Source organism: Astatotilapia calliptera, chromosome 5 (assembly GCF_964374335.1).
Source record: "Astatotilapia calliptera chromosome 5, fAstCal68.1, whole genome shotgun sequence".
NCBI classification, from domain to species: Eukaryota; Metazoa; Chordata; class Actinopteri; order Cichliformes; family Cichlidae; genus Astatotilapia; species Astatotilapia calliptera.
The window spans coordinates 15,040,147-15,052,436 of record NC_137426.1 but is presented as its reverse complement, the minus strand read 5'-3'; the positions used below and the strand labels follow the sequence as shown (position 1 = coordinate 15,052,436).

Sequence of the window (12,290 nt, the reverse complement as noted above, 5' to 3'; positions counted from 1 at the left end):
GATTCGCTCGATTTGTGATTCTCCACCGCTTGTCTCCTGGTGGTCCGTATGAAAATAAAGACCCCGTCCTCGCGGGCAGTCAACGACTAACATTTCGTGTCATCGTCGTTAAACTGAGGGGACCTTAAGTACGTTCTTCCCGTGTGAAGTAAACATTTCAGAATGTAAACTGTTGTAGAGGGAGGTGTATGAAAAACACCACCCCATATTGAGAAGTTTATTAAGCAGACCTTGACTCTTACAACTACCACAACCAGTTTAGTGTGGAGCGGCAGCGGAGGTTGTTGCTGTTGACAACTGTGTATCGAAGACACCAAGTGGTCACGTGATAAGGAAAAACAAACGCGCGGCACTTTGTAAAGAGTTTTAACGTGAGGATAAATGAAGGTAATTTTGTCATGTAAGCTACAACAGCCTTCAAAGTGTAAAATGAGGATGATTGTATATGAGAAGTGATACGATTCGGTGCTCTGTATAATAGCCGCTTGAAAAATGCAAAGTAGCGGCGGAAACTCAGATCCAGTAAGACCCCGTTTAAACTATGTCAGATCTCGTGGCGAAGCAAAACAAGTGCGCAAAATTCACATCAGAAAGGTCGCTTACAGAGTTGGATACAGCTGGAACAAAGGTGGAAGACTCAAGGAGCTGAGAATAAGGTGCTGAGACTATTCCTTGACCCATTGTTATCATGTTACTGTCTTCCTGAAAATTAAGTCTCCATTCTTTTAACTTCTGCAGGCACCTTGCAAGAAAGTTTCTGAAGATATGGATACAGAACACCTTTGGCCGAGTTCTTCCTCATGAAGCAAAGTAACCTGTTTCATTTATTTTGGAAATTGAAAGCATTTTCAAGTTTGCCATCTGGTTGCCCTCGTTTTCCTACCTGCTCACTAATTCCAGTGTTTTCCAGGTCGCATTATAACAGAGTGGTACTGAGAAGAACCTTTGAAGGATGGAGAGATGAGTGGTGGTCATCCAGGAGGGAGTGGAGTCTGAACATGCGAGCAGACTGTCACTACAGGTCATTACAGTACATTATAGGACATTATGAAGGACTTTTATAGTTGAATAACCAAAGTCTGTTCATGTATTCATGCTGCTTTTATTTCAGGTATTACCTGTGCAACTGGACTCTCCACAGCTGGCGAATGTTTGTGTGTTTGCAGAGGGAAAAGAAGATGCAACAGCAAAAGGCTCAGTCATTTGGTGTGACTTTTACCATTCAAGCGTAATGTTGGTTTGGGGATTTTTTTTTTTTTTTGTCAGATTTCATAATTCACTGACGTGTCATCACCCACTTTGTTTCTATTATCAGCTGACAAGCAGCGGATGCGTCTGGTGTTGGACAGATGGGAGGTTTTCACAGAGATGAGAAGACTGAAGAGCAGAATGCTGGAATCAGCTCTTGAGCAGTACAGGCTCTCAGCTATGCAGTGAGATTTGTGTTAGCAAATGAAAACTTCTAGCATTATGATTTTTACCATAATATTGGTTTTACCTTTGTTTTTGTTTTGCAGCTCAGTGTGGAGCTTGTGGCAGACTAGATTACAGCACCGTCGAGACCTTCACATTTTGGAGGATCAAGCACAGAAACAGAGGGCGCTAACCTTAAAGACAAGGGTAAGGGCGTGATCGAACACCCCTGTGAATCACATGTTAATATTATTATCAATAGTAATAATAAAAATAACAACAATAACTTTTTTTCAATACTGCACCTTTCAAAACAAAGTGACAAACTACAAAATGTTTAAGAAGAATTAAAAGTGAAACAACATAAAGTGTAGGAACACTGACATTAGAAGAAGTTCAAAGGCAGTAGATAAAGACAAATCTTATTTTTATAATAATGGATTGGATTTATATAGCGCTTTTCAAGGCACCCAAAGCGCTTTACAATGCCATTATTCATTCACTCTCACATTCACACACTGGTGGAGGCAAGCTGCGGTTGGAGCCACAGCTGTCCTGGGGCAGACTGACAGAAGCGAGGCTGCCATATCGCGCCATCGGCCCCTCTGGCCAACAACAGTAGGCGGTAGAGTAAAGTGTCTTGCCCAAGGACACAACGACCAGGACAGAGAGCCCGGGGATCGAACCGGCGACCTTCCAGTTACAGATACGCTTCCCAAGCCCCTGAGCCACGGTCGCCCCTTATAAAGATAAAGACAATTAAAATTATAAACATGTAAATTAAAAGCAATTATGAAAAATTAAAATAAATAAAAAATTATCACCAAGAATAAATGAAGGACAACATTCATTTCAAAGCAGAGGCACAGTAAAAACTTGCTCATCAAAGTATGTCTTTAAGAGAGATTTATGGTGATGATAGATGATAGTTGATAGGTTTGTAGCATAAACCTATTCGCTGGAATGTTAAGGACAATCTGCTACGCAGCAAAAAGCAAGACACAAGGCACCAAAGTTCTCTGGTTCACTCATGCATGAGGGAGACCTGGCTGGGGCCGAGTGTCGTTCCACCACTTGACCACCGTCAGACTCTCAGGCAGGTCCCCCATAGCACTCCTTTTATTGTGGTTACATGAATATGCATAGGGTCATTAACATATAACATCTTACATAGGTATACATGTGAACAAAGAATACTGTGTGTGTGTGTGTGTGTGTGTGTGTGTGTGTGTGTGTGTGTGTGTGTGTGTGTGTGTGTGTGAGGTCCAGATGTGACCCTGTGAAGACTCCCCAAAGCTGGTGCCAGGAGTCTAGCGGTCCATCTGAACAAAAGGCTCTTATACTTAAACAGATATACGTGTGCTTGCTATACCATATATCAGCAAGAGAAGATACGACCTCTCCTAGGAGGTGTGATCTACGCCGGAACACTCTGTAGAGGGAGTGAACGCACTCCCCCTTCATGCTACACAGAGCTGTTACAGACCTCCTAGGATGAGACATTCTTTCAATCTACAAATGATTATACACCTCTAAGCATATATGGTTAAATGTTTCTAAATACAAATGACAATAACAAAATCTAAACCCATCAATAGTAAGCTCGGCAGTCTGATCTACTCAGTTAGGCTGTTCCAATCTGTCAAACTAATTAGATAAAGATGACCCAAGGAAATACAAAAAATAATAATAACAATATTATATTGATAATTTCATCTGTTGTTATTATTGAATTTTAAATTAACTGTGATTAATCACATTCTTTAGAAAGTTGAGTTCAATTTTAATAGCCACACCTCAGCCTGATTCAAGGCAGACCTGTTGAATCAAGAAATAATGGAAATGGAACCTGTCAGACGAAGTCAAGTAGATTCACATCATACCACCATCTCCCTTTGGAAGGTTTGAGTCCCGTTACATCTGGCATAAAACTCACACAGTATTTCATAAAAGAAACATTACACCAGCAGTCAAACATGGTGGTGACTCTGTGATGGACCATGAATTCTGCTCTTTACCAGAAAATCCTGAATGAGAATGTCCAGCCATCAGTTCATGCTCTGAAATTCAGACGCACTTGGGCTATGCAGCAGAACAATGATCCAAAACACACCAGTGCGACTGAATTGAAATAATTCTGCAAAGAAGAGTTAGCCAAGATTCCTCCACAGGGATGTGAAAGACTCATTATCAGTTATTGCAAACACCTGATTTTAGTTCTCGTTGTCAGGGGTGGCACAAACAGTCATTAGGTTTAGGGAGAAATTGCTTTATCGCACAGGGCCTTGTAGGTTTGGATTATTTTTATCCTTGATAAATGAAATCATTACTTAAAACTGCATTTCATATGAACCTCAGTTATTTTTTATCTAATATTAACATTTGATCTGAAACATTTAAGTGAGATAAATGTGCAAAAATAAATCAGGAATGGGAAAATAGCTCAGTTATACGACAATCCTGTGAAAACTAACTCTTACTGAGTCTAAGTCCTAAACAGCATAAAATACGACTGAATTGAAATGCTTATCTAAGCTGAGGTGGTTGTCAACTTATATTATGCCCATGGACGACATGCTCCCAGGGTAAAATGTATAAAGAAAACCAAAGAGTAGTGAACCTTGAGGTATATTACTCCTGTGTGTTCTCTCTGGTGATGAGTCACCTGATATATTTTGTATTGAAGGCTTGGCTTCAGTGGAAAGAGATGCAGACGGCTGCTTCTTGCCAGAAAGAAAAAGAATCCAGAGCTGCGTTTCATTATATCTCCGGATTGAAAAGAAGAGCTTTGCATCAGTGGATAAGATATGTGTCGTATCGCCACACCAAGAAAGAAACACAAGGTCATTATAAAATACCCACACAGCTTTCTTGAAGCATCATTATTTTGCTATCTCTTAACACATTTTTATTTTTTGTTCTTTTGTGTTTCGCCTTCAGTTTTGGCTCAGCGTGCCTGCTCTCGCCTCCTGGTGAGGAAGTGTTGGAGTAAATGGAGAAATGCTCTTGATTGCAAACACAGTGAAGAGACCCGTTTGCAAGCAGCAGCCAGTTTGGCCACGCAGAGCATCCAGTGCAGAGCACTAGTGCGTTGGAGAGCTTGTATCCTGATCCACCTGTAGAATGGATAAAACTTGGATAAACTAGTTTTTCTACCTGCTACTAAATCAGTTTTAAGTTATTAGCACTGTTGTTTGATTCTTGAGCTCTTCAGTAGATGTGGCATTGTGCAGAGAAGAAACTGAAAGAAAGAATGCAGCAAATCAACACTACCAACATCATTTAATGGTAATAAATAAATAAAATAATGGACCCACTCATAAGCAAAGATCAGCACGATCAATTCATGTATTCATCTCAGCACATTCTCATTGCAGCGTGCTGGATTGCGAGGGTTGTCTCTTAATGTCGTGTTGAACAAAACATATCGACTGAACAACCGTATGGCTATCCAACATTGTCAGCAAACGGTAACTGATCTTCACACTGCAGACAGTCAGTGTTAATCTCATTGAAGGTTTCAAAGCATCTGAAATGGTTTTTTTTTTTTTTTTTTTTTTTTTTTTTTTTGCGCAGATGACTCGTAAGTACTGGAAACTATGGCAGGATCGTGTGGAGGAAGCTGAAAACTGCAGTTTTAAACCCCTCATAGAGATGGCCCTGAGTAACTACAGGTGCTCTTACATACATTTCCCAATCCACAGGGCTATATTCACAGTTCTTTGTTGTAATACCGGTGCTACAAATGGAATTTGGTTCTCGTTGCAGCACTTCACTGCTTAGAAGACATTTTCACCACTGGAGAGAGAAACTTGCTGAGCAGAGATACATGCAGGTATTTTCAAATACAACTCAAGACAGCAGAGATACAGATGCTTTTACATTACAACACAATCAACTTGTTATGTTTTGTTTTTTTGTTTATTTTTTTTACAGGAACTGGAGCGTCGTGCAGACATTTGGTTTGTAGACCGTATGCTACCTCGGTGTTTCCAGTCTTGGGTTGAGTTTACCCTCCACAGCAGAATGCTTCAACAGAGAAGACTCAAAGCTCAAGCTTATAATCGGTGAGTCATCACCTTTCTCCTCTTCAGTTATGCAACTCTTCCCAAGAAATTAAAATAACAATATACCTTTTTAAATTTGGCTGCTTTCCCCTTTAAGGTTCTTATTTTTTTGGCTTCTCTGGGCCACTTTCAGTGTGGATGCTGTTTTTAGACCCTCTATTTTTAGATCACTGGTCCCATTCTGAGTGGTGGGATGCACGCATACAGATTCACCACAGTCTTTAAACAGAAAGCAGACATCATCTTCTGTGCCAAATTGACCCCAATTTTATTGAGGATCATTTTTGCTCGTGGGAGCTGGTCTCTGGCTGTAACTCAAAGACAAAAAAGGTAGTTTTCTATGGAACTGTCTGTGGTATCCAAGCCCTGAGGCACCACAATCAGGAATCATTTCCCAGGCAGTCAGAGTATCAGATTGACTTTATTTAGGCATCTCAGGGAGAACATTCAGTTTGCACTATCTAGACTTTGGTTTGTACTGGTTTGTGTGTAGACTTTGTAGTTTTCAACCTCAGTGGGTGGATGAATATGTCCAAATGATCTGTCTGTCCACTGTGTTGTCAGGCGGCGCCAGTGCGCCTGGGTGTTTTACACCTGGTGGGGGAAGTCGGAGAAGCTCAAGGAAGAGATGCTTTCTGAGCGGCTGGTACGTCAACTGCAGATGAAAACTTTGTTGTGGTGCACTGCACTGGTGATAAATAACATTTAAGTTTTTCCAGGCAGTTCTTCATGACGAGAGATGCCAGAAGCAGAGAGTCTGGACGCGATGGAGGCAGCGCACACAAGAGCGGATCAAAGAGGTGGAGAAACAGGAGGCTTCACGTAGTCTGTATCGTCGCACACTTCTACACAGGACGATGATGCAGTGGAAGGAAAACAGCACTGAGCTACGAGACAGGTGAAGCTCAAGAAGACGTTTTGGTGAAGTTGTTGAATAATTTGGGCTTGAGCTAAATGTGCTGTCGGCTAATAGAATCGTTTATTTGTTTTACTTCAGGAGAAACAGAGAGCAGCAGGCCTGCCATCAGGGTGATTTGCGCTGCTTAAGAAAGGCTGTAGAAAAATGGGAAAAGGTGATTATTTTACATTTTTGTTGAGTCTAGTCTGCACTCCATCTGTTACTTTAGTCATTGTGCAGTAAGGAATCAGTGCTTAAGATTTGAAAAAGACTGAAAGAATTTGCTTTTTGATGTGGAAATGTGTATCTTATAAATTCTGCTCAGCATCTCTGACAGCATGAGACTGCCTAAATGAGACCAAAGCTTTGGAGTGCCATTATGAAAGCTGATAGATTTTTCTTCCCCGCTTTGATTTTTATTATATTCATGTGTGATGTATCCGTTTTCTTTTTTCTCTGTGTGTGTCAGTTTGTTCAGGTCCAGAGAGAAAAGAAAAGCAGGCTGGAAGAGGTTCAGAGTTGGCATGAAGTTAAACTTCTAAAACACTCCTTTGTGGCCTGGAAGGTGCACATCTTATATCAGTTAAAACCACATGATTTTATTTGTTTAGGGTCATGAAAACAATGTTGAAGTCTATGCATTGTGGCCTGCTGTATTCACAGAAACACCACCTGCAGATGTCTCAGATCTATGACAATGCAGAGGAGCTTCACAAGCAGCACACTCAGTGTTTTCTCAGGTAATAAAGACAAATACTGTGTTTCATTCTAAAATCAGAATTTCATTTCTTCTGTTTAGAAATCCTAGGTGTTTGTTAGGATCTTAAGTTTCAGTCATGTCTCTCCAGAGTGGCGCTTACTGAGTGGAGGGAAAATGCAGAGCAGCGAGCAGAGATCCGGCTCGAAGAGCAACAAGCACAGAATCACTTCGATCACTCCCTTCAGCTTAAGGTTACAAAGCGATCTGATGCATACATGTTCAACATCATCAGGCGTCTTCATATTTTCAACACCGATTGCTTTCTTTTCACTAAATCTTTCAAGGTGTTTCATACGTGGAGAGAAGCAACAACACTTGCGGTGTCAAAGCGCTTCCAGCAGAGGGAAGCACTAAGCAGGGCTCAGCAGTCTATAAATGAAAGTAATGTCATATGGTGCCATTTTAACTCCTTTTAGTTATTTATTTTTCTTTAAACAAACTTAACTTTGCTCTTGTGATTGCCACCTACCTGTAACCATTAAGAGCAGTGGTAAGTAATTTTGATATTCCAGCATGTCTTTCTTAGTCTTAGAGTTGTTTGGCTGTCATGGAAAGATACCGCCTAGACAAATGCAGCAGTTACCTCAGCAGTTGTCAAAGATTTTGTACCTGTTAAGTAACTGTTGCATCAGAACTGTGTTGTCTGGTTACCAGGTGTATCCAAATTGTTGTAAACTTTTTAATGATTTCTGTGTTTAGTGCGGTTGCTGCAATTTTTCAGACGATGGAGGAATCGGACCAGGGAGGCTCGGAGGGAGAGGATAATCATGGAAAAAGCCAGGAGACACCATAACTCCAAACTCCTTTCTAATGCGCTGAAAGCTTGGAAAGAGCATCACTACCAGCACCAGAAGAATAAGGTTCTAACTTCTTTTATCCCTCAATGCATATACATCTATACTGTCATCAAGCTGTAATCTAACGTGTTTAAAACTGTGATTTTGTAGGTGATGAAACGACAGGGACTGTTATTGCTGAGATTAAAAATGTACCAGATGTATTTTGAGCAGTGGAAAACAAAGGTTTGTTGATTTTCCTTTTTTTGTGGTCTGAACAGACTGATTGTTCAAAAGAAATGAATATCTACCATTTGCTTCTATTTTGCTTTTACTGCTAATCATTTCTGTTAGGAAAAAGAGTTATGGGAAAACAGCAAAGTCAGACTTTAAATCAATAGATTTGATTCATCAAATAAGTATATAGTGTGGACAGTCTTTACTTTTAAAATGGCATCAGTTCCCCTTACTTCATTTGCTCCCAGGTTTTTATGGCACTTTGAAGGTTGGTTTATTTTTGGCCATCTGAAGACCTTGCCACATTTCTTCTATGGATTTAGGCTGTCTCTGTGTATTCTGACTGTGCGATTTTTGAGATCTGTCTGTGTGTTTATTGTCGGCATGCTGCAAATGTGGCATTTCTAATGAATGAGTATTGATTGGTTTTGATTGAGAGCAGTTAAACAGGCTTTGGTTTTTCTTTCTGCTAACAGCTGCAGCACAGACAGCGAGAGGCGAAGCAAACGGAGAGAGCACTCTGGCACTGGTCCCTCACACTTCAGGCCAAGGTAAATAACCTGCCTCCACATTCTTTTCTCTCTACACCACCAAATGCATTGCAGAAATGGTGCTCACAGGGTCTAACAAGCCCTCTTATACTTTCTGGACCTGACGCAGGTGTTGTATGGGTGGAGGATTTGGGTCACAGAGCAGCGGAGAAAGCAAGAACATGCTGCCAGAGCTGCACTGGTCTACAGAGACCAGCTGCTGAGGGAGGGGGTGACATGCATCCTCACATATGCCGCTCATATGAATGATCTCACAACAAACCTAACACAACACAGTCAACTGCAAGTAGGTTATTGTGCATTTCTTGTGATTTCTAGACCTAAGATTTCAGTGCCTCACTTCTCTGCTTGTGTCCTGCAGAGATCACAACACCTCCAGAGAGTTGTTAAACGTTGTGCTGCACGGTGGAAGCAGCGGGCACTGTGCAAACCCCGAAGAGAGCAAGAGACGAGAGGGCAGCCAGCAAAAAAGAGTGTGAGCTTCTGTCTGAGCAGTGTTTCATCTTCTGACTCAACAAAGCAGGAAGCTGCAGCTGGATTGCACAGCAAGCTGTGAGTGTGTACTTCACTCTGACAAGCCGTGAAACTGTTCCACACATGCAGTTTGACTTTTTTTTTTTTTAGGCTGCATACCCAAACATTGCAGCCTTTAGTCCCATAAAGGGAAGAGAAGTTATCAGTAAAAGAAACATTGCTTCATGTTTTTTGATGGTAAAATCCTTTTTCCAATGCTGTATGTGGTAATACATGAAAATAAAAACAGAAGACAAGCATCTGAATATCGTTTGAACTATAATAAACTTACTTAAATTGAAGCATTGTGTTAAAAGTCAGTGTAGGAATCACTGATTAAAGCTTTTTCTTTTCTGTTTACTCAAGTACCCAGCCACAATCTGCCGTCACCAACATTAAAGCAGCTCCAAACTCATCTGAGTCCAGTCGTCCCACACAGAGAAACCATCCAGCGTCAAACTGCCCCCATGCTGATGAAGTTTTTGTTGCCTCTCCACATGAGTGCAGTGTCATGTCAACTGTGCCACCTTCTGAATCTCTAATGTCCAACATGGACTTTTTTCAGCACACCCAAAACCAAGAACCTCTTTTACCTCCTTCTGCTTTCATGACTACTGGGACACAGAATAAAGTAAGATAAGATACACCTGTTTGACATATCAGCAACTATTTGTTGCTGTATTAAGTAACTCAATTTGGGTTAAACCTTTTTTTCTTTTTAAGTTCAAATCAAGTCTTGGAGACTCTCCAGTTGAGCGTTTTCCTCAGTCTGTCACTTCTTTAGATCCCCACTCATCTGTATATCCAGGTATAGACCCTGCTCTTTTTTCTAGAGTATGTTTTCAATATTTATAAAAAAAAAAAACAACAACTTATTAAATCACCAAACTCAAAAGAACTGTTTTGTTGCTTTTTCAAGAAACACGTCTGAGTGCATCTGGTGGAGAAACTGAGGTTCCTGATGCTAAAAATGCAACAAGTGATTCAACGTCAGCTCTGATGAGCGAGCTTCTCAGGATTCAACAGGACATGAAGAGTTTCCAGCTGGACAGAAAGCAGCTCCGGTAGAAATCTGTTTTTCCACTCTTCTTTTCTTTGCAATATGTGATGTGAAAATAGCACCGGTGTTTTATTCACTCAGGGCATGGCGAAAGCTGAAAGGGGTGTTACAGAGTTGGCTGCAGACCAGTGGAAAGGACGAAGTGATGGAAAAAAATGCTATCTGTCAAGAGTTGAAGGACGTAAGGACACAAGATACTTTTGTCACTGTTTATGTTGAACATAAACTTACATTGTTTGCTGTTATACTAGCTTGATTTAATCATCACAGCCCAAAATTTGGTGCCTTTCACATTTAGGTTCACATAAGTATTAAGCTTAGTACCCCAGTCACACAAGTGTAAAGACTAATTTTACACTTGCGTTCCCTAGCGAACGGTGGTTGCTAGGGAACCACCAAAAGTGCATATTCCTCAACTAGTTGAGCCAGGAACCACTCACCAACCTCTTTTGGAGTTGCCAAGCAGTCTCTACGCCTGTGTGAGTGAAGCTTTAGAGATTATTAATGAAGTGAACTGCCTTTTGTTGAAAAAAGTATTTTTGTTAGGTAATTCCTCGACCAGTTCTAGAGTAAGATATTTTAAATTCCTGACATTTCAAATATTATGCAATTATTGAATCTACAAAGTGTATAAGCACTTATAACAACAGATATCTTACGCAACAAGTAAGTGTGATAAGGTAGGAAAACAGATTCAGTTATGACATACATTACCCTTTTCATTTTTTAACTATCTGTTATAAATCTAAGGGTTCACATTTATTTCCTTATGGAAAGGAAAAAGGGACTTTGCAATGTGTGCATGTGCAGTCTTAATCATGATGCTAGTTACCTGAAGTAACTTCTGAAGTTTCTCTTCCTGATGGCTCAGATTTTCCATGCATTCTTCTAAAGCGTCATTTGACCTGTAAATCTCTGTCTGTGGAGGAAAAGAAACTGAGCTGAGAGGGTGGTGCATTCAATTAAATTATTGTTCATGATACTGACTGTGTCACTCCTGGTGATTTTTCATTTGACAGTTGGAGGAGCTCATCGACAGGCTGTCCACTAAGCTGGAAAAACAGAAACCGGTGATGTTGCTGCACGCAGAGAGAATCCAGCATTTGCAGACTGTCCTCCAGAGTTTAGGACTTCATGCTCCTCATCAAAAAACAGAAGAGTCAGAATCTCAAAACTCTGCATTTCCAACATGACAGGAATAATGGAGAGCGTGACGGGCTCACCTGCTGATTGTTTGAACTGTTGTTCACTTGCCAGCATCACATTTTAAAAAAATAGTCTGATCTTAGAACTGAATCAGCACATGCATATTTAACTACTCTGTGCTTATGTCTTTGCTGCCCTCAGCTGGTGGGGACCAATTTGAATGGTTCTTATTAATTATTGTGTAAAATGTCTTCGGCATTCCCAAAACATAAACGTCAAGTGCCTTAAAGGAACACTCAGCTCTATAGCTGTAAATCCAGCAAAACATTGGATAGGGGTTGTCCTTGTTGCAGATGGTGCAAAATATTTTCCATATGTGTGCAAAGAGTGACTTTACTGTTTTCGGAGGAGGTGCCCTTACGCAATAGGTCTGCTATTACCCTGTTTGTAGCAATGCTTCTAGTACTTCAGAAAATCACTGAACTAAAATCACAGATTTTAGTTTAACAGAGAGGACTGCGGTCTGTTTGCAGAGTTATTATATCTTTGATCAAGAGCAAGTCAAAATGCAAGGATTTTATCCCATTTTACTCTTTTCCATCTTTGTGTGCTCTCTAAGTGGTAAGTGTTGTTACTGAACTAGGTGATTATTATTGTTTCTTGAAATATTTTATGTTCTTCAGCCTCGTATTGTTGAGGTGTTTTTGGTTCCTGTTACCATCTGTTTGGAGCATTTGCTTTTCAGGACATTAATAAAACTGAGTTTAATAATATGAATATTGTAGAGTCTTTTGAATTTACTGAAAGTTGGAAGGACTGTATGCATTCTTATGGCTGTTATTTTCTTTCTTTAACCATTTGAACTGCTC

At 40.5% G+C, this 12,290-nt stretch overlaps 1 protein-coding gene across 2 annotated transcripts; it reads left to right on the top strand.

Annotated features, from left to right (window-relative positions):
* The first annotated feature begins 54 nt into the window (after positions 1-54).
* On the top strand, positions 55-12,194 carry sfi1 (SFI1 centrin binding protein). 2 transcript variants are annotated; one of them, XM_026167409.2, is made up of 30 exons: positions 55-656; positions 739-810; positions 911-1,021; positions 1,112-1,206; positions 1,316-1,412; positions 1,518-1,620; positions 4,100-4,256; positions 4,354-4,515; positions 4,631-4,701; positions 4,791-4,883; positions 4,990-5,087; positions 5,182-5,248; positions 5,350-5,480; positions 6,045-6,126; positions 6,200-6,378; positions 6,478-6,553; positions 6,848-6,943; positions 7,042-7,118; positions 7,227-7,329; positions 7,423-7,519; positions 7,838-7,998; positions 8,086-8,160; positions 8,628-8,702; positions 8,812-8,988; positions 9,064-9,254; positions 9,582-9,846; positions 9,939-10,023; positions 10,135-10,279; positions 10,357-10,456; positions 11,295-12,194. In XM_026167409.2, exons 1-30 carry the CDS (start codon positions 493-495, stop codon positions 11,466-11,468), a joined length of 3,579 nt encoding a protein of 1,192 aa, XP_026023194.2. In that variant the 5' UTR covers positions 55-492; the 3' UTR covers positions 11,469-12,194. The 2 variants fall into 2 exon arrangements, with proteins under 2 accessions (XP_026023194.2, XP_026023193.2); XM_026167408.2 differs by having other exon boundaries at positions 56-656; positions 1,316-1,433.
* Positions 12,195-12,290: the final 96 nt, after the last annotated feature.